Raw genomic sequence first — 20776 nt, forward strand, 5'->3', positions numbered from 1 at the left:
ACAACATACTGCATTCAATGTAGTTACACCCGATATGATGATTCTATTGTTTTGTACCACATGAGTGGCTGCAGATTTTTTTTTGGTTGCGGTCCATCATTCCGGCTGAAAAATGGTGTAAGTTCCTTGGTTCCGTGTGACTGCACCATCTTCGGCGCCTACGAAGGTGGATGTAATTTTTGTGTGTGAAATGTTATGTATGCATAGTTAATTGTGCTCCCTCCACTCCAAATTAAATAAAGTTCTAGCTGTATGCTAGAGCGCGGAGCGGGTGTGTGGAACGTTGCGTAGGAGCCCTTCTATCGTTGAGCACCGGCTTCCCTCAACCCTACTTCACGCCTCATGTACCTGCTTCACAGAAAACAACCGTTTCGGCACTCGAAAAATGTAAAACGGGTTTTTCGTGGCCACGATGGCAAAACCCCACACACATCGTTGATTCCCATCCCAGGGCACACGCAGGTGTGCAGTATGACCTCGTTCCGGCAAACTATGCATGTCCACGGGCTAAAACCTAGCCCATTTGACCTAGAAGCCATAGAACTCGGTAGATGATAGCTCATTTCGTGAATGTTGTTTCGGAATAACTGATGTATTCCAAGTTCGATTTTTTCTCTCGCAACTGGGTCACATAAAATGACGCCTCACGAGGAATGGTATCACATCTCCTGATTTAATTTTGAATTAGTTGTGCTCAAAATGGGACCCATCGGACATCCCGTTTCACCGCGAAACTGCTACCGCCACACAAGGAGCCGACCTCGACATCGTGGTTCTTCTTTTGGAAGGGCCAACCTTTGCCCATGGTGTAGGTCGGGAAATGGAGGGCGGCGACTACTAGGCCGCCGCCTCACCTTAGAGCACCTCACTTTCAATGCCCAGGTGCAGAAGTCGCCGTGTCGCCGCCAGCGCGGACGCGGAAGGCGAGGCGCGCTAGTAACACGTCGCAGAAAGCTACACAATGCGGCCAGCCCGAGCTATCACGCAGAGGGACGGAGCGTTCTTGCTCGCCGACGTGCTGGCCTAGGTGCGACGGACGCGAACTGCCGTGTCCGCTAAGATGAATTCGTGATGCATATTTGGATCACGTTTGCGTCCACGTGGACAGGCCAAATATTTTGCGTCGGGCCGCTTGGAGGTGCACACCCAACGCGTGTGTTTGCGTCGGGCCACTCGGATGCCCTAAGAAACAAACGGCTCAGATTTAGACAGGGCTCATTCTCGGATCGAACGGCTCGTGATGCTTCTCAGGCCAACGCCCAACCCGTGCAGGCCAGCTCGCTATGTTGGATAGGCTGAGAGGTCGCCCCACCCACTCGCACTTGCTGTTTCTCAATACCCACTGACGTCGCTCAGTCGCCGGAGGGGAAGCATTGCAGCAATGACCACGGCGGCGGCGGCGGTGATGCGTTTTTCGTCCCCGTTCAGTGGACAAACCCTCCTTCCTCCCCGCCACCGCGTCGTCTCGTCGAGGCGGGCCGCGCTCGCCGTCTCCGCGACCGCCGGCGGGTCGCCTGCCACCGTGCTCGTCACCGGCGCTGGAGGACGAACAGGTAGATTGATAGTTTTACCTTCTTCTCATTTGCTAGCCCTACATTGCTATGTTCCGGCGGCGCCGTGCGGGAGGATTGGCCGGCAGAGGCGGGCGGCTCCTTTGCGGCAATTTCTTGAAATCAAGATGCATCACGCTGATTTTATTTACCTCCCCATTTGCATACCGTAATCACATGGTAATCCAGGCCAGATCGTGTACAAGAAGCTGAAGGAGAGATCCGGCCAGTTCACGGCCAGAGGGCTGGTCAGGACGCCGGACAGCAAGGGCAAGATCGGCGGCGGGGACGACGTGCTCGTCGGCGACATAAGGGACCCCGGGACCATCGCCGCCGCGGTCGAGGGCGTCGACGCGCTCGTCATCCTCACCAGCGCCGTCCCGAGGATGAAGCCCGGGTTCGACCCTAGCAAGGGCGGACGGCCTGAGTTTTACTTTGACGAAGGGTCTGACCCTGAACAGGTGACTGAAGAAATCACTTGGCAATGACATTAAACTCACATTAGCAATGAAAACTTGTGCATTTCTTTGCAATTAATGTCATGTGTTTGTTTTCACTGATTTTAGGTGGATTGGATTGGCCAAAAGAATCAGATCGATGCAGCCAAGAGCGTTGGTGTGAAGCAGATAGTTTTGGTTGGATCCATGGGCGGGACAGATCTGAACCATCCATTGAACAAGCTGGGAAATGGGAATATACTGGTATATAGCAAATTCGAAGCATTTTCTACTATTTGTCTTCCCTATATTTGTGATGAACATATCATCTGTATCATTTTGAGACTTAAGAGTAATCAATTGCTATTCTAATAAATGTGTAGGTGTGGAAACGAAAGGCGGAACAGTACCTAGCGGACTCTGGTATACCATATACAATCATAAGGTTATAGCACAAACTCAGTTGTCGGCGCTGTTTGCGGAATGCATTTATTCTTGCATATTCCACAGATATTTCTTTTTTCTTCTCCATACATGTAGTCATAAAATTAATCTTATAATGCGTAACGAATGAAGAAAACAACAGAAGTTCATTATGAAGTAAGAAATACCACAAAGGACATCAATTTTAGTTTTATAGTCATGCACAATTTCCTGTGGATAACATACCTTTCACATTTCTCGTCTCTTTGCAGGGCTGGAGGACTACAAGACAAAGATGGTGGTGTGCGAGAGTTGATCATTGGAAAGGATGACGAGATCTTGAAGACAGAGACAAAAACTATTGCCAGGGCAGATGTTGCAGAAGTTTGCATACAGGTACCTTTATAGAATGAAACACCCGTGTCTGTAGATAAACTATTGTTTGATGTGTTTCTAATCATCTACCAAATATAGTCCTTGCATCTATCTGCGCCTTACTGACTAGTGGGTTACTATCCCTGATGCCTTTCCTGCCTAGGCTTTGCTATTTGAGGAAGCAAGGTTCAAGGCCTTTGATCTGGCATCAAAACCTGAAGGTGAAGGAACACCAACAACAGATTTTAAGTCTGTTTTTGCACAAATTGCTACTCGCTTCTAAGAAGGCAACAACATTCTGGGCAAGAAATGCGACCATTTTTCCTTCGGCGATATAGGATGTGTATTCTGTCAGGTTAGTGTTCTGTTGCTAAATGACCAAATGTGACATTTGATTCTATGCAGTATTATTCTACACTGATTTTTTTGGGTTATCTCTTTTCTTAAAGAAAAGCGGATTCTGTATACATAAATGTTTATGGTATTCCTGTTACCTTTCGTTTTGCAACGGTGTCTGTTACTTGGCTGATTGATGCTAATATGGATGTAGGGACTTGCTATTTATGGTTTGACGTGCTTGTACTCCAGGGTAATTTATGTATATTACTATTTGTAGTTCTACCAAATAGTTGATTTGTACAAATTTGGTATGATTATAACACCCTTCTTTATATGTTCTGACTGTAACAAAAATAAAAGTGGCATGTCATCTCCTTCCAGATTGTCTTCAATGCTCGGCCAACACAATAAATAATCTGCGCTACTTGAATTTGGTAGTGCCATTTCGCTGAAGATTACATAGCTATCTAAGATCCTCACAACATTACCAGATTTAACCTATAACGAACTTAACTCATATTAATGAAATTTACATATTGTTCACTTGTTTATTTGCTTGTTACTTTTAAAACGTAATATATCGATACCATTGATGTCAAGATTTCATCGGCCTGTACGGACCATCACATATTTCATAAGGTTTCCAATTTAGATATAGTATAAACTACTGTCCCTTGTGAGAGACATCAAGAATAGTTTGGTTGGCAAAGTGCCATGACACCCTGTCAAAAAGGCAAGCTGCAGAGAAAGGCTGTAAGCCTCTAACCAGTCTGTGCTAAGTGCTCGCCATGAGGTTGAGATAAACCTGACTCTCTATCATGGCCAAGCGCGCCTCAAGACCCTCGATCAAGTACGATGCCAGAACAATCACCACCCTATTTAGCAGTTTAGTGGCCAACAGGCGGTTGCCATCGGCCACAGCTTGTGCACAACGAACGAGGAGAGTCCTGAGATCTGTGGGAATCAAAACTGAAGAGCAGGCGGCAGTTAGGTTCAGAAACGAGCAAGAACTAGAGGATTTTTGTGCTGCCAAACGTTCCAGCGTTTTCTGTTTCATTCCTCACATTCTGTTACGAAACGTACGAATGAGATAACTACCACCCGGCCAGCTTGCCACTGCTGCTCAATAACACCATTTTCCTGTTCTTTTCGGTGCAGGACGAGGCCCCTCAACCTTACCTCAAAGATGGCACCATGGAGGGGAAGTATAGTTTAGTGAAGCACACACCTTAGCTATTGAGCAAGGCTCTGGAGGAGAGGCATGGATTGCAGTTTGACATGGTGAGGGTGTTGTTGAAGTGAGCAATGGCCGTGGTATCGATGTAAACGATAATTGTTTTTCGGTTTTGTTATCAGCATTGACCATGGTGATTTTTTCATATGATCTAGGCCTTTCTCGTCAGAGTCTAGGCAGCAGTTTATCATGTCGGCTAATTAAGTCTAGGTCTGGCTGTGCATGTCAAACGTATATATTAAACTGATGGTGACGAGAGGTGAGTTACCAGGACGCCATGTCCTCCATGGCTCGTGTAGCGAAGACCAGGGCTGGTGACTGCACCATACAGACAGCAGCTTAATCCAGTGGTTGGCCCTGAGGCAGTTTTTTTTTTTGCGGGAGAAGGAACAACATTACATCGGAAACATTACAGAAAGGACCCCAAGAAACACAAAAATACAGAACCGCCCTCCTGCACGATGACCGCGGCTTCGAACCGTTGATGCCGTCGGTGGCGCGCCGCCGCCGCTGCCTCCCTCGAAGCCTTGGATCCGAGGCAGTCCCCAGGCGAGCGGGAAGTCGCCGAGCGCCGGTCCCGGAAGGCCTACACCGCCGAACATTGTCGCGGACGATCCGATGCGCCGCTGCAACACCTTCTTCATGAACTCGATTTGGAGGCTCCGCCGCCCTCGGAGCCGGCCACGGGGAAGACGCCCACGGCACCTCCGCAGAGATGCGAGGGCGTCGATGGCGGTGGATCGAAGACGACGCCCCGCAGAGCGCCGACGCCGGAGAGGAGATCCACCGCCCGCAAACTTCAGCCGCCACGCCTCCACCTCCAAGACGCCGACGACCTGCAACCACAGAGCTCCTACACTATGTACAGGACACGAGACGGGGATCCCCCGGCCTCCCGCCGGCCGCCGCGGCCGGCGGAGACCGAGGGATCCGACGAATCACGCCGGCGAGGTGGAGTACTTCGGTGGCCCTGACGCAGTTGCCGTTGGTAATGAGCAGAGCGAGCTCGTCGCAGAACTGACGTGCGTTCACGTATCAGCCGTCCCTTTTGTACTCATAGGTAAACTAGCCTACTCGTTTGGTGCGCGCAACGGGCCAGTCTTGTCGTCGTTGTTCCCCTTGGCCCGCTGCACCCGCCCTTGCTTCGCGCATCGCCAATGTTGGATCGTTGTTGGCGTCGCATCAGGTTGCTTCGCGGGCGGCGGTGGCCTGGACTGAGCGTTGAGTTTGAGGATCCTTTACTGCTCAGCCGTGATGAGAAGGTAACCAGCCTCCTCCATCGGTGGCCGCTCGACGGAGATCTTGGTGATGTGACAGAGGATGATCTTCTCGTGATTACGGGTGCCGTCCTGAAGCTGCCGCAACTTCTAGTACGGCGCGATGATAGCCGCATGCTTTGGGTTTGTCGGCTCCGGTCCGTTGTCCTACGGCGCCTACTACTCCGCCGCTTCACACTCCCCGTCCGCCATTAATGCCTTGTCCATCTCGGCGAACTCGCCGGAGGCATCGTTCGAAGGGACAAGCTCGAGCGGCGGCGGCGCAGGTTCAGGTGGCGACGTGCGGCCCTTACGGTCCAACATTGAGTAGGTGGTGATGTGGCGACGTGGTATTGTGGTTAGGAGGCGGAGGAGAACGGCGGAGGTGAGTGTCAGGCTTGTCACGCGGTGTCGAAGCTTTTTATAGCTGACGTGGAAAATGGCGGGGAGAGGAGGAGAAACAACATGAAGGAGCGGGGAAGGCGTAGACAGGGTTGACCCGCCACTCGTCACCTTGTCACCGTGTTGTGTCCATTGCACCGCAAGAAGACATGTAGGGTTGTGCCGGACACGGTATTAGGCCGCGCAGATGGAGAAGTCCTTTGAGGCACGCGGCTCTATGTTAATTCACTGGCTTCCCAAATAGACTCGCTATGGTGGACTATGCTTACTGATCCTCATGATGTTAATTTGATTCGGTCACGTCTAAATCAGGTGCTGAAGCCGCTCTAAGTGCATTCGTGGGTGGAGACACATAGCAGGGTGTGAAATGTGATTTCAGTTACCGTTTCCCGGCGTAGTTTTTTGCTCATCTGAAAATGATTTGTTTTGTTTTTGTAGGCACTCTTTTTTTCTTTCGGCCTGACCAGGCGGTGATGGGCCTTACCTAACGTTAAACAACCCAAGCCCAGTTACACACGAGCCACTTGGTTACGTAAACGCTGTGTGAAGGCGGAACCCGTTGGTTCGCCCTAAACCCCTGCTCGTCTCCCCCGCCGCGAGCTCTCCATGGCCGCCAAGAGGAAGTTCGGCAAGTCGCCGGCGCAAGCGCCGGCGAAGAAGGCGAAGGAAGAGGACGCGGAGGAGGGGCTCTTCTCTTCGCGCTCCTTCGCCGACCTCGGGCTCCACCCCACCCTCTGCGCCCACCTCCAAGGTACCTCTCTTCCTATGCCTCTGTGCACGTAGTGACTTGGTTGGGTCGACCAATTAGTAGCTACAGTAATATGCCTAATACCATATTATCTTTTTATCATTGAGCGCTGATTCGAAGCTTTCTGCTTTAATCTTGAGTGAGACAAGGATAGCTTATTGGTTGTGGGATCAAATTTGTTAGAAAAAAAACATACTTTGATGTGATTTATGGGCATGGCATAGTAGGACACCTCTGGATTCTCCCGAGCATATCTTATATCCAACAAAAAATCAGAAAGCAATGTGTTTCTGATTTTCCCTGTGCTTGATAAATGCTAGCCAGCCAGCCCTTTTGTCTTGCACCAATTCTCTTCTACTTGCTAACCATTGTATGCTGTTCAATTTCTGTGGGCTAGATAAGATGGGTTTCCAGGCACCGACGCGGATCCAGGCGCAGGTGATTCCGGTCGCCATGTCAGGGCAGCACTTGTACGCACCTAACACAGTCTCATTTTTGTCCATCTCCTTTGTTAGAGCACTACTCCTTTCTGAACAAACATCTGTTGGTTCGTGCTGAACAATTGCAGGCTGGTCAAGGCGGCCACTGGCACCGGCAAGACGCTTGCGTACCTTGCGCCGATCGTTCACCTTCTCCAGATGAGGGAGCCTCGTGTCGAGAGGACTCATGGAACTTTTGGTAATGGCTTGCTTCGCTCTGCTTGTGTTTCTTATTCCTGATTTAGGTGGATATACAGTTTTTACCACCGAGGCTAGCTGCCATTTGCTAATAATGGAATTCAGCTAGTATTTTATCTGCCTTGAAAATAAATCAGCGGAGTACTGTTGACCGAAACATAACCGAAACAAATCATACAATTGTACAGTCTCGATTCCTAATTGTCTTATGAAGGATCCCCAGTATGACTCATCTATGGAAGAAAAAAAAATTGGGGCTGTAATATGGGAAATCTGTCTAGTTTTCTTGTGAAGGACTCCCAATTGTCCCAGTGATGTGTTACTAATTATGTGACTCCAGCGTTGGTTATTGTTCCAACGCGGGAGCTGTGCTTGCAGGTTTATGGGATTGCGCAGCAGTTGGTGCATCGTTTCCACTGGCTTGTCCCTGGGTATGTGATGGGCGGTGAGAGTAGATCAAAAGAGAAAGCAAGGCTACGGAAAGGTATATCTTGTCCCATCAAGCATTTCTTGCCTTTTCTTTTGTACTTTTGTCTTTGTATATTCGTGTATTTTGAATCTACACGTTTTTTCCAGGGATATCAATTCTTATTGCCACACCTGGGCGCCTGCTGGACCACTTACAACATACTTCCTCATTTGTTTATTCAAATTTGCGCTGGATAGTTTTTGATGAAGCTGACAGGTCTAGTACATGAATTCATCGTTTAATTAACCCTTTTCCATACAAGATATCTTATCCAGTGGACAAAGCTCTTACGGCAACTGTGTTTACTTTTATTCATGCAGCATTCTTGAACTTGGTTTTGGAAAAGCAGTCGAGGATATACTAGGCCTCTTGGGTTCCAGGATTGATGCTTCTGGCCAGAATAAAAGCAAAACAGACCATGTGCAAAGGCAAAACCTTCTCCTATCAGCAACTCTCAACGAAAAGGTGAACCGCTTAGCCAACATTAGTTTGAAGAACCCAGTGATGATTGGACTTGATGAACAAAACAAGCCTTCTGAGAGGTCCAGAGCCCTAGGGAAGAAGCACACTTCCTTATTATCTGATGACGAGGAGGAAATACCTGTAAAGCACAATGATATGGTGCAACATGCGGTTGATGATTTTAAGCTTCCCGCACAATTGATTCAAAGATATGTTAAAGGTAGTGGAAATTTGCTCGCTTGGAACTTTATCCTCATGTTTGCCATGTGTTGCTTTTGTAGTCACTGCAATGCCTTTTATTTTATGCAGTTTCATGTGGTTCGAGGCTTGCGGTTCTTCTTACCATTCTGAAATCTCAATTTGAAAGACAAGTGTCCCAGAAGGTTAGTTCTATATACCATGAAGCTGTTTATCAATCACTAGGCTATACTTTTCTTTCCACCGCAAGTTTTGCTTGTTACCCTGTAGCATTTTAAATGAGAGTTGAACCATTTTAAGTTAGTTTTCATCTTCCTTTTGCAGGTTGTCGTTTTCTTGTCAACATGTGACTCTGTAGATTTCCATCACACTGTTCTCAGCCAGCTTGAGTGGAGCCGTGGCCTTGCACTAGATGCGGAAAATAAGCAAAAGTTTCTTAGTTGTAAAGTGTTCCGTTTACATGGTAGTATGGACCAGGAGGATAGAAAGAAATCATACTTGGGATTCAGTACTGAAAAATCTGCAATTCTTGTATGCACTGATGTTGCTGCTAGGGGTTTGGACATTCCGAAAGTGAAATGCATCATACAGTATGACTCACCTGGGGAGGCTTCTGAATATGTTCACAGGTACCTTAAGTATCTCATGTCATGCATTTTTATGTGTAGGTTATGGTCTATTAGTTTCCCTGCTAAGTGTCACCAAATTCGTTGTTCATATGGGAACTGAATGAAGTGTAGATAGCTCTTGCTTTTGTTAATGGTAATCGTGTACACTGTTTAGCTCTTTCTTGTGAATGCTACATCATTCTGTGGTTTCCCATGAAGATTTGATATTATACGCTAATAAAGACCTTATACCCTCATTACTTTGTTTGTGCTAGTTATCGCCTGGGTATGTTTCAGCTTTAGTAACATTATCTGTTTATCATAGGGTCGGAAGAACTGCAAGGATTGGTGAAAAGGGGGAGGCCCTCCTGTTTCTCCAACCTGTTGAAATCGATTACTTGAGAGATCTAGAGCTACATGGCGTATCTCTGACAGAATACCCCTTCCAAAAGGTTTTAGACGGTTTCCCTTTAAATGGAGAGAAGCCTCTCAAGAGGAAGCCTATATCTTTGGATATGCACCCATGGATACTGTCTGTGCAGAGAACGTTGGAAAATTACATCGCATCCGAGGTAATGTACATATTCTTCTGATGAGTGATGATTATCATATTTGACTCCTGCGTAAACTAGAAGAATAGCGTGTGTCCCTTGTTATTGTCAATATTAGGATTTCTGCTGCTATTATTGATCTGAACGTGTGTGCTATCATTTACTCTTATGCAGGCCACAGCAAACAAGCTTGCGAGGGACGCCTTTTGTTCATGGCTTCGTGCTTACACCGCCCACCGAGGCGAACTGAAGAAGATTTTCATGGTCAAGAAGCTCCACCTGGGACATGTTGCGAGAAGCTTTGGGTTGAAGGAGCAACCCTCACTGGTTGGAAGGTCACACCAGGTGCAGCTCAAGAAGAGGAAGAAGGAGCAGAAACGTGAGAGGCCTAACAACAACAAAAGGAGAAAGCTCCATGCTAAGAAGTGAATTTACATGTCGCCCGTCACCAAGGACCTGATGGTGGACCGGATCAATAATCCACTCCAGTTTTGTTGAACTAACAGCAGCAACTTTGCCAAAAGCTTACGTGGTGGCTAGAGAGCTAGAGAATGGCTAATTTTGCCCACAAAATCACAGGAACGGTTGTCTTTCATGAAATGTAGTGCAACAGATGTACAATATTTGTTGTGATGAGATGATCCCTTTGTAACTTTTGTTCATCAAGATCTCATGTCTGGTGCTTTTGCCCTTTACAAATGAGTGTTGTGTGACAAGCTGTAACAAATTATTCTTAGCAATTAATATGTTTACAATGATTATTCAACTAACAATGGTTTTGTTTGATTCAATATTGAACCAAGTTTCCACACTGGGATTCAGTAACAGAGTTACTGCCTGGACTATCAATAGTATTGAACAGCGGTCTAGCCCATGCTGAATTGAACTAACCATAATTAACAAAATTACACTGGGATTCAGAAACAGCGGTACTACTGCCTGGACAGGTTTAATACAGTGCAGCCCTAAGGCTCTTTAATTTATATGGTTTGTGGCGAAATTCCTTCTGACCGGTCTGGTGGGCAGTTGTCCCATGGTATGTTCAACGAATGAGCTTCTTCTCAGAAGTGAGCCAAACTGTATACAAGAATCCATGAGAGCTGCAAAGCAAAAAAGTAAAAATCTTGTCAGTAATCACCAGCAACTGCCTACTGATCGAAATTAGCATATACATAGTTGAAGCCAATGCCAACAATATTATGTACAATAACTTATAGGACCATAACTGTATTTACTTGCTACTGCGTTTTCACAGAATGATACTAAAAGAGAACAGCAAGGTATGAATATATCACCGGGACAAAATAGGATCTACTTGGACACAGGATGATTAGCAATGTGCTGAAACAGACTAATTGAAACGAAGCCTTTTTTTTTTCTTTACCAGGAAAAGTGTGAACGAAGCAAACATCCCCTCCTGAAGCAGGGCGCCGTGGCCTCCGAATTCCTCCTCGTCGATCTTCAGTACGTACGCATAGTACCAGTAAACTATACCGGTAGAAATAGCCAAGAATCTGCGATCAAGTCATGCAGCATAACCATAAAAATCTCACATAATGATACTCCCAAGGTTGTAATAACTGAATCAAAACAAAAGAGCAGGGCATGGCAACAGCAATGGATGCCAATTTGGTACGAAAACCTTGCTCGCATTCCAAACTGAAAACACCTAGTAGTAATTACTACCCTGCGTGATCTTTCTATGTGTAGCATTCTTATGACCCGAATTCTTAAAACTTCCAACCAAGAGATTTGAAGGAAACCTTCGTATTTACAGTCCCAAAATAACTCGAAACTGCAAGTTTCTAGCACCCAGCCAGGGGGAAACAGAGGAGGTTCCTTCCGACTGAAGTAAAACTACATTGCAGCGAGAACAAGTGTAGTTGTCCTCAAGCAGGTACTCCTCACAATGGACTAGTCAAGGATCTCGCAAAATTCAGCTCAGGCATAACTAGACTAGTGCACTACATGGATCAATTACGCAGGCGGCGAGAGAGAAAGGCGTGCGGTGCGGGCACTCACAGGGCGATCCAGACGCCGCCGACGAGGGGCAGGGAGCCCCAGAGGAGGCCGCAGGCGAGCCCCACCGCCTGCCGGATCCAGTGCACCGCGTCCAGCAGCTGGTCCTTGTCCCACGACGCCTCCGGGTCCAGGTACCGCGCGAGCTTCGACGGCACCGCGTGGCCGCCGTTCTGCTGCTGCGGCTGCTTCGACGACGAGGACGAGGGCTTCGCCTTCGCCATGGCGGGCGGCGGCGAGATCGAGGAGGAAGCGGCGATGGGATCGAGGCGGACTGGCGGAGGCGCACCAAGAAAAATAGTCCCTTTTCTCTCGTTGGAGTTGGACTGAACACGTGCTGCGATTGGTAATTTGGTGTTGAGTTTGCCTTCACACACTGGAAGACTACCAGTTTAACTTCTATGCCCATAAAAGGTGGAGAGCAAATCATTGGCCAAATTTGCACATGTTTGAGTAAATTTGCACATGTTTGAAATTAGTAGGTATTAGCACATCTCTTATAGACTCGGCCAGACTTAAATAAGTTTTACTTAGGATAAAGCTAGAACTTTATTTAATTTCGAAAGGAGCACACTCAACAGTGCATACATAACATATCACACATAAAAAATACATCCACCTTCGGTACATGCCGAAGATGTTGCAGTCACACGGAACCAAGGAACTTACACCATTTTTCGGTCGAAACGATGGACCGCAACCAAAAACAAAAATCCGCAGTCACTCATGTGATATAAAATAATAGAATAATCATATCGGGTGTAACCACATTGAATGCGGTATACTGAAACGAGGAGGGGAGCGGTCGGGTGGATTGAGTCTGGTGGGCTCTAAATTTGATCTACCATGGACTAGAATACTAGTGGGCACGCGTGCCATCGGTTCACGGTTGTACTGCTAGTCCAAGTCTAGAGGTATAGCTCGATCCGTGCGGTTGGATCGAGAGAATGGATCCATGTAGGTTGATCGTCGGACGAGTTGTCGGAGAACACCTCCTCACAAAAATCAACAGGAAAACGGATATGCAGACAAGCAAGTACGGTAATGTATGGGACAACAAGACCTATGGTTGGCTAGACGGATTGAGTGTATATATAAGGGCTTGTCGAGCATAATGGAAAGGTACTAGAAAAGAGTTCTAGTTCTATTTCAATGGGTGAGGAGATCTTTTTGTTTTCCTCTAATATTTTAGGTAAGCCAAGCTAGGGGTAAGCAAACCTGATATCATATCACATTCAATTTGTTGACATACTAAGGAAAGGGTATATATAGGGGCTTATATACACCTCTAGTCTCTGTTAACTCATCTTTTGGAAACACGTTGTGAGCATGGGATATGTGTTTAGCATGTCATTTGAATTGCTTATCATGCCCTTTTTATCATGTGGTCATTCTACATGGGACTGAGATCCGGTGCCCCGACTGAGGCAGGGCACGGATGAACAGTACCGTGCCCTGCTGCCTTTTCTGCCCGTTGGATCAAGAACCGATGGCTGGATGAACGTGAACAGGCGCATGCTACAGGGGACATCTACAGTGCGTATGCTACAGTATATTTGCTACAGTGCATCGTCCACAGTACCTACTACAGTGACATCCACAGTGCATGCTACAGTGTAAATCTGGTCTATTCATTTTCGATCCAACGGCCAAGGCAGCAGGGCACGGTACTGTTCATCCGTGCCCTGCCTCAGTCGGGGCACCGGATCTCATTCCTCTACATGCATGTCTACTTGTAAGACAAAGACTTCTTGATTCTCATGTACGCTATATATGCTTGGTTGAATGTTCTTTATACAGGTTTGCACCTTATGTCATTTTTTTACAATCAATACCACATATATTTATAGTAATAAATAATAGTACATGGCAATAAGACACCAGCTGACTTTAACTATTACAAAATAAGTATGAAAGAAACCAACAAAATTTCAAGGTCTTCAAACTGTTTCTTCTTTCATGACACAATCTTGTATTTTTTTGGAGGCAGCCAAAGGTAGAAACCTATGCTCAGCCATGTTTACATAGGGGCAGCGAGAGCAGAACACGCAGTCATCAGTCAGGGCTTAGTTTTCCGTGGTCAGAGTCTGCTTCCTGAGGACTCACATGTCCCTGCGCAAAGGGGATGCAAAAAAAAGAAAGAGTTATTTCTCTTAAGCTATTCATCTTTGAGGACTCGCCTTTTTCCCTCCATGAATATGTCATATGGCTGGGCTTTGCATAATAGGGCTCAGAACAGAGTGCACGCTCGTTGGTCTGAACTGAATGGAAATGCAGCGTGGGGTGTTAAGAGTACGATCTGTGAATGCAATTCCCATTTCTCGCTGCCTCTTCTACTATAAAGAAAGTAAATGTGCACATTCACTGAAAATAACATTGGTTGGCTAGTCTACAGTATAATTGAAAATATAACGCAACATACAGTTACTGCCATAGAATGCCATTTTTGCTGTGACAGGATACTAACCCAGTGGTAACTGAAAATAATCGCCTTGCCTCAAATGTGCAATTCTTTTAATGAAGCTGGCATGAGGGTAGCTGATCCCAATGAAAGCTGGAAAATCAGCACTAGCTAATCTAGATTTATCAATTTTTCCTAGTTTCATCAATTCCCAATGGTCATACCAAGTTTTGGGGTACTTTTGACACTTGGTGAGAAATCATTACTAAATCAGTTTACAAGGAGGTAGTCTGCTAGTGATTCATCTACACACAAACTTGAAAAATATCTAGAAGAGATGAGACAAGTTACCGGAAAACGTGGGGAGCGACGCACAGAGCCAGGAGATGCTGCCGACAAGGCAGAAGCTCTTCTCTTAGCAGGAAGAGCCTTCTTCTTGTTCTTACTTTGGGAGTGGCTTTGGTCAGCATCATTTCTGCTGCTAGAATCAACTGACATCATCGGCGGAGATGAGATTTGTAGAGGGGAAGCATCTGGACAAACCATTGTGCTTACAGGAAGAGTCCCTGTGGAATCAAAGAAATAAAAATCAAAGATTTTAAAGATGGAAGCTTATGTGCACGGTTCATGAGAGCATACAAAACCCAAAATCTTCTACGTGAAAATAATGCACTGGATCATTTAGAACATCTACATCTGATTTCAGCAATCCTCAAACACCAAAATCAAAGAGTCACCAGTGTACACATGGTTACTGGGAGGAAACAGGCATGTTTAAGCTTACTAACACACAACAGTAAAGGGTGGACATGCAGATTGTTTGTTGCACTGATCTGAGATGTTTATGAACCTATGCTCGTTTGCTCAGCAAAAAACTAAATATTGGGTACCATTCATCGAAGCAGCCTGGATCCTTTCTCGGGTTATTCTTACAAACTTGGGTAGATCGTTAGCGAGGTTCAAATCCTTGAGCAGTTCCTCGGAGTCTTTGTCAAAGTTTAAGACCATCGAGAACTCCTTCTCGGGAACTTGCGAGTCAACTTTGTCAAAGATGAATCTCACACCTTGAGGGAAACAGAACATTTGTCAGGAGGAAACATGGTGATTTTCCTTCAGCACAGCAGCACAAGTTATCGGTTTACCTCCTACTTTCTCAACGACCTGGAAGCCGGCAAACTGCTGGTACCATGAAACAGCTTTGTCTATATCTTCCCTCCATTGTTCATCTTCGCTGTCCTTCGTTTCAAGAGCCTCGACGGCTGTCACGGTACATGAACTTCATCAATGTAGGCACAGTTTAATCAAGGGGGAATTAGTGGGACAAGAGATATAAAGCTACACTGTTTCAACAGTATATATACTACGGCAGCACTAACTCCCCCACGAATGGCAAACTAACAATGTCGAAGTTTACCGTCGAGCGCACGCGATACGGCCGCGGCATGTTGGACTCTCCTGTTCATCTGATCGGCGATGGTGTTCCTGAGCTGCTCACCTGCGGCAGCCGAGGCCGAGATCGACTCCCTCATGCGCTCGCGTTTCCTCTCCTTGGCGATTTTGACTGCAAACAAAAGTTGACACCCAGATTTTGCAATGACCAATCATCCAGGAACTCGCAGGTAAACGCGGAAAGAAATGTGCAGAGTTCATTCAGGGCATGCGGACTTACGGGACAGGGTTTGCGCTAGGTCGGCCTCGAGGTCGCGGAGCTGCTTCCGTAGCCCAGGGAGGTCCCCTGCGACACGGAGGAGAAACCTCGCCGATCAGAGGGGGGAAAGCCGCAAATTTGAAGGATTTCATTCGGCGAGCGGAAATCGCCCGCATTCGGCAGCGCCGGTTGAGAAGGGGACTGAGGGAGGGAGGAGGGGGGCGTGCCTTTGCGCGAGAAAGTTTGGTGGGCGCCGGAGCGGGCGGAGTGTAGGCCGGCGCGGAAGGCCGCCCAGGCGGAGGGGTCCCGGTCGGCGGCGATCTGCCGCTCGCAAGCCGCCCGCTGCGCCGCCAAGTCCGCCTGCATCTCCGATTCGGACCCCGCTGCTGCCATCTCCTCGAGCGGGCGCAGGGACCTTGAGCCAGCGAGGCGCCGCCGGCACTGAGAGTTCAGCGGCGGGGGAATAGGAACTCGCTTCTTTGTTTCTGTGTTATTTACATTTCTGCCCCTCACTGGGTTTAAGCTGCTGGCTTTCACATCCTGGACAAAGATTTTTCTAGGGCACAAGTGACCCATTAAAATGTGATTGCAAAAGGAAAAAAAAAAGACATCTAATTTTAGGAACATCTGTAATGTTAAGTATGCATAATTGAAATATAACAAAAAATGGGAACATAAAGAAATACATGTATAAAGGAGTGACTCCAAAGATTTTCCATGAAAATAGTGTTTCTATTTGTGAACTCAACAAAAAATTGTCAAAAGATCTACATTTCTTTCAAAAATATAGATATTTTCAGGAAACTTTGAAGACTCCACCAGTGTTTGCATCGAGGCAACTAGACTGTAATGCTAATCGTTACACAATCCTAGGTTAACTTAACCAGTGTGTGACCCAGAAACATCATGGGCCCACTACACGAGCATCTTGGCCCACCAAAAAAAATATCTCGGGCCGATGCGCTCCTGAATGCCAACGGGGAATTTGCCAAGGTTTTTCTGCTATGGCTTCGTTGGGGATCTGGTGAGGCAAACTTGCGGTAGGTGAAAGAGCATGGAGCCCCATGGGTGGTTTTGGTAATTAATGACAATCCCTATGGACTAATGATTGCATTGAGTTATACTTGTACGAGTTATCCATAGGCAATGTTTGAACCATATGTTTGCTTCAAGCTTGTAATAAGAAGAAATGATGTGCAAGTTCAACATGAGTCATCCCGAGGAGATCATGAGCTTGGAGGTTGCCTTCCATATGGTGTTTATGGTTATTTGAAGATGCGCCAAAGAAGAAGGAGCAATCCGCAAGATTTTAGTAAGCAAGCACAATCAAGATAGGCGTTCCATCTTGTCGTGGTCACGATCGACATCATCTAACTCAAGTGGAATGCGCAAGGTTAAGGTTTTCTCTTGATAGGGTTTCTTTATTACCGGTCTCGTGGTTTAGTTGGGAGACCGGTGTACAGGGTAGGTGTCGTACTATCAAGAGGCTCTCAGAGTGAGTAACTCGATTGTATGGGTAGAGGTTTTCCCCCATGGATATCGAATAGATATCCGAATGGCATGTGGGTCCCACATGTTAGTGAGACATGGGATTTCACCTAGGCCTACATGCCCCTACCTTGAGGCCAAAATCAGTGAGTCTAACACGTAACCACCGATTACCACTTCTTTCATGGCCTACCCCTTTGACTTCCTCACACGCTAAGAGGGAGGGCTTGGTTAGAGGCCCTCCCTTCCACCTCTCCGGCGGTCTGGCTCTCCTTCGCGTAGGAGATGCACGGGCAGGCAGTGGGTTTGCTCTTATCACGCCGTCCTTCCTCCTCCTCATATTCGTTGCCTACATAATTATTGCTGAAATGCTATAGAAATATTGTGGAAATGTTGGTGTTATACTCAAATATGTTACGTTCATGCACATAGTGCGTAAACACATGGATATCCGGATATCCGGTGGATTTGGATTCGGAGTGACATCCATGCCCTTTGTGGGCGGGGCAGAGTGAGGCTGATGGATTTGGGCATGGATCTGGTGTTGGTATATCCGCCTAAACCCGCTCCATTGCCATACGCCGAGCTGGAGCGCCTCCTCCCGCAGCTCGGCGTGAACGCGGGGCTGGCTCCCGGCGATTTCTTCAACGAGCGCAACCTCGACATGGTGGTCGGCCTCGTCACCCGCTCGAGCCAGCGCAGCGCGGACAAGGAAGACGAATGGTGGCGTATCGCGGAGGAGCAGGGCAGGGTGTTCGTCGACCTCAGCAGCAACACGGAGTGACGATGCCACTCAGACGCGCCGCTGCCACGGCACAGGGTTCCGGTGAGTATCCCGGAGCTGATTTTGCATTCTAGGTTGCCGTGGCGGCGGATTTTAGCTCGAATTTAGCTAATTCGAGATCCTTTTGCGTAATGTAGTTGAATTTAGCTCTATGTACGCATGAACTATCGTAATGAAATGCAATTCCGTCTTGCGCGCCATTTTTTTAAAATATGCACTTCTATATTGCGTTTCTACTCTCCGCACGCGTTCGTCGAACCCAAAACAACGCTGGGTTGCCTTGGATAGCTCTATTTGGGGTTTGTGTTTTGCCGCTTCTGCTAGAGATGCTCTTAACCCAAAAACTGTAAAAAAATACTTTAAGTCTTAAACCCAAAACAAGCAATTGGTGAGTGGCTTCACTTCGGTATCCTTCAGCCATGTGAAGCGTGTTCTTAATGAAGCGGCACATGTTTTAGCTAAGTCTTGTCAAGATGTAAACTCTAGTTTTATTTCCTATTCTGTTCCGGATTGCATCCGGGGACTCCTTTGTATTGATGTGATTTAATCAATAAAACGCCGGTTTTCTGTCAAAAAAAATCATCACTACAAATTTACAGTAGAGACTTGTTATTTTACACGAAAGCCACAACACAAAAGGAAAGTACCATGGCGTGGGACGGGCACAAGCCGAAGAGCATGCATACACGCATATCCACGTCCAGTTGCGCGCGCGCGCTCATGCAGGAGCAAACAAATGGCTACCAACAAAACAATGTTCAGTTACTTCCGGGTCTCCGGCAGTCGGGCCAAGATCTCCGGTGGCGCCTCTGCTGTGCTGGCCCGGAGACAGCAACGGACGGACGCCAGCAGGCGGCGAGGGGCACTGGAGGCGCCGGCCGCGCGCTTGCTTTTGTCCGTGGCCGCAGCGACGACAAGGGAAAAAAAAAAGGAGAGACAGCCATCACACTGCTCTACTGATTTGTTCTTGTTCATCGATCCGACTCTATATAAATCCATCTCCAGTGTCTACTTCCCCATCCATCGCCTTGAGAGGAGGAGGAGGAGGAGCATGGAGCGACCGAGGATGTCCACGGGCGATATTCCCGGCGGCGGCGGCGCACCGCTGCTCGTGAGGAGCTACTCCGCCGGAAGCAGCACCGGCGGCGGCGTGAATAACCAGCGGGAGCAGACCGAGGGGTGGGAGCAGCGGGTGGGGAGGCTGAGGAGGAAGGCGGCGGAGCAGCGGACGCGGTTCTACATCGTGCGCCGCTGCCTCCACATGCTCCTCTGCTGGCGCGACGACACCAAGCACTAGCTAGCTATTCGCCATTTATGTAACCCGGATTAATTAGCTTCACGGGTTTCTCCTCCCCAGTTTAATTCTCCTACCTTCAACCCTCCATGCTTGAATTAATTCCTCCGTGTTTTAGATCCCGGTTACGTGAAAAGAATCAAGATGCAGAGTTCCATGCTTGATTAGTTTCTCAATTTCCTCCTCGATGGCATCTCATCTCGATGCAACTAGTATAAACCTCAGACTTAGATTGTTGTGTTTGGTATTTTTCTTCTTCTTACAGTGTTGTTTGGTCTTTTTTTTTTTTTTTTTTTTTTGCTTTGCCACCGCTGTTGGTGGTTTCTCCTTTTCGTGTGGCTTCTCTCGGTCCGAATGTGTGTTTGCATATTCTTTCGGTAAAGAACTACTCCCTCGGACCCTGAATACTTATGCTGTAACAGATTCAGATAGAATATAGGTTAAAATGTGTCTAGATTCGTTGAACCTGTGATAAGTATTTAAGATCCGAGGAAGCAACTACATTATTAAACGGGACAGTAGTGCTATTCATACACATGCGAACTAGTAGTACATCCGCAATTATGTCATATACGTAACTTAAACTCGCACTGGATTAGGGGTAGTTTGGATTAATTTCAGCAAGTTTTTTTTCTTATCTTACTGATTGAGAAAAATATAATCGTTTGGTTGATTAGCAGGAACACATGTGAAATCCGTTACAAAGGGCTAGCAACAGGAAGCCCACGGGTTGAGATTTCTAACTTGTGTCATCGTCATCACTTCTTCATAAACCACTGACTCTGACTCACAATTGGTGACCACCTACAAAGCCTTCACCACAAACAAGCGCCAGAGCCCAAGTTGGCCCATGCCAGGCGGTTGACAATTAGGGTCGGACCGGACAAATCCGCATTGAATATGTAGGAGGAAAACATTGAGCTTTTGCCAACTAGGCCCTCACAACTGACCAACAATCTACTTTCGTTGTCACCACCAAGGCCCCTCTTTGGCAGCTCCGACTTCACAAAAGAGGTGATCAACATGAAACCACTAGGGCCTAGGCACACTAAAAGAAAACGACTACCAATACCATTGCTAGAACTCGCTAGAGCATGTAGTTCTGCAATCCATGAGCCCACGGCGAGTTGGTGCACCAAACCCACCACCGGAGTCTTTTGCTCCCACCAAAAAAGATCCGGCTAGGCCCATCGTCCCATGATCTCGCAACGAGCTGGTGCACCCAATCCACCACCGCAATCTTTCGCTCCAACCAAAAAAGATCTGTCCAGGTCCGTCATCCTAGGAGCCCGATCTTTAGGCTGAGGGGGCCTGAGTCAGACCATGACATCACTCCATGTCGTGTCACGGGAGAACCGGTGACCAGATAAAGCCACCTCTGTGAGGTGGCATATAAGTTGCGCCGCATAGATG

The 20776-nt window shown here is 47.3% G+C and overlaps 4 protein-coding genes across 4 annotated transcripts; 2 read left to right on the top strand and 2 right to left on the bottom strand.

Moving 5' to 3' along the window:
- The first annotated feature begins 1381 nt into the window (after nucleotides 1-1381).
- Nucleotides 1382-3288, top strand: LOC124708154 (uncharacterized protein At5g02240-like). Its single transcript, XM_047239842.1, has 6 exons — nucleotides 1382-1553; nucleotides 1740-2011; nucleotides 2117-2251; nucleotides 2371-2432; nucleotides 2683-2806; nucleotides 2949-3288. Exons 1-6 carry the CDS (start codon nucleotides 1382-1384, stop codon nucleotides 3066-3068), a joined length of 885 nt encoding a protein of 294 aa, XP_047095798.1. The 3' UTR covers nucleotides 3069-3288.
- A 3389-nt stretch (nucleotides 3289-6677) lies between these two features.
- LOC124708932 (DEAD-box ATP-dependent RNA helicase 17-like) lies at nucleotides 6678-10273 on the top strand. Its single transcript, XM_047240577.1, has 10 exons — nucleotides 6678-6767; nucleotides 7162-7234; nucleotides 7333-7442; nucleotides 7782-7925; nucleotides 8018-8126; nucleotides 8231-8592; nucleotides 8682-8755; nucleotides 8895-9199; nucleotides 9504-9750; nucleotides 9904-10273. Exons 2-10 carry the CDS (start codon nucleotides 7167-7169, stop codon nucleotides 10156-10158), a joined length of 1674 nt encoding a protein of 557 aa, XP_047096533.1. The 5' UTR covers nucleotides 6678-6767; nucleotides 7162-7166; the 3' UTR covers nucleotides 10159-10273.
- Nucleotides 10274-10716: 443 nt separating this feature from the next.
- Nucleotides 10717-11972, bottom strand: LOC124705571 (respirasome Complex Assembly Factor 1-like). Its single transcript, XM_047237276.1, has 3 exons — nucleotides 11752-11972; nucleotides 11114-11243; nucleotides 10717-10829 (listed from the first exon to the last, which is right to left on the bottom strand). Exons 1-3 carry the CDS (start codon nucleotides 11970-11972, stop codon nucleotides 10791-10793), a joined length of 390 nt encoding a protein of 129 aa, XP_047093232.1. The 3' UTR covers nucleotides 10717-10790.
- Nucleotides 11973-14419: 2447 nt separating this feature from the next.
- Nucleotides 14420-16373, bottom strand: LOC124646915 (kinetochore protein SPC25 homolog). The gene is made up of 6 exons (XM_047186956.1): nucleotides 15968-16373; nucleotides 15819-15884; nucleotides 15564-15710; nucleotides 15292-15408; nucleotides 15040-15213; nucleotides 14420-14715 (listed from the first exon to the last, which is right to left on the bottom strand). The coding sequence occupies exons 1-6, from the start codon at nucleotides 16371-16373 to the stop codon at nucleotides 14420-14422; spliced, it is 1206 nt and encodes a 401-aa protein (XP_047042912.1).
- Between the last annotated feature and the right edge of the window lie 4403 nt (nucleotides 16374-20776).

Source organism: Lolium rigidum, chromosome 4, assembly GCF_022539505.1.
Source record: "Lolium rigidum isolate FL_2022 chromosome 4, APGP_CSIRO_Lrig_0.1, whole genome shotgun sequence".
Taxonomy (NCBI): Eukaryota; Viridiplantae; Streptophyta; class Magnoliopsida; order Poales; family Poaceae; genus Lolium; species Lolium rigidum.

What these genes read in the sequence shown, in the direction of transcription:
- LOC124708932 (XM_047240577.1), top strand. Translation starts at nt 7,167, where the DNA reads ATGGGTTTCCAGGCACCGACGCGGATCCAGGCGCAGGTGATTCCGGTC. An exon ending in GAAAGCAAGGCTACGGAAAG is followed by an intron (nt 7,926 to 8,017) that starts GTATATCTTGTC and finishes CGTTTTTTCCAG; the next exon opens with GGATATCAATTCTTATTGCC. An exon ending in GCTTCTGAATATGTTCACAG is followed by an intron (nt 9,200 to 9,503) that starts GTACCTTAAGTA and finishes TGTTTATCATAG; the next exon opens with GGTCGGAAGAACTGCAAGGA.
- LOC124708154 (XM_047239842.1), top strand. Translation starts at nt 1,382, where the DNA reads ATGACCACGGCGGCGGCGGCGGTGATGCGTTTTTCGTCCCCGTTCAGT. An exon ending in CGGCGCTGGAGGACGAACAG is followed by an intron (nt 1,554 to 1,739) that starts GTAGATTGATAG and finishes ATGGTAATCCAG; the next exon opens with GCCAGATCGTGTACAAGAAG. An exon ending in TGGGAAATGGGAATATACTG is followed by an intron (nt 2,252 to 2,370) that starts GTATATAGCAAA and finishes ATAAATGTGTAG; the next exon opens with GTGTGGAAACGAAAGGCGGA.
- LOC124705571 (XM_047237276.1), bottom strand. Translation starts at nt 11,972, where the DNA reads ATGGCGAAGGCGAAGCCCTCGTCCTCGTCGTCGAAGCAGCCGCAGCAG. An exon ending in GGCGGCGTCTGGATCGCCCT is followed by an intron (nt 11,244 to 11,751) that starts GTGAGTGCCCGC and finishes ACTTGATCGCAG; the next exon opens with ATTCTTGGCTATTTCTACCG. An exon ending in CTTCGTTCACACTTTTCCTG is followed by an intron (nt 10,830 to 11,113) that starts GTAAAGAAAAAA and finishes TTTGCTTTGCAG; the next exon opens with CTCTCATGGATTCTTGTATA.
- LOC124646915 (XM_047186956.1), bottom strand. Translation starts at nt 16,373, where the DNA reads ATGGGTCACTTGTGCCCTAGAAAAATCTTTGTCCAGGATGTGAAAGCC. An exon ending in ACCGGCGCTGCCGAATGCGG is followed by an intron (nt 15,885 to 15,967) that starts GCGATTTCCGCT and finishes TCCGTGTCGCAG; the next exon opens with GGGACCTCCCTGGGCTACGG. An exon ending in CGTATCGCGTGCGCTCGACG is followed by an intron (nt 15,409 to 15,563) that starts GTAAACTTCGAC and finishes GTACCGTGACAG; the next exon opens with CCGTCGAGGCTCTTGAAACG.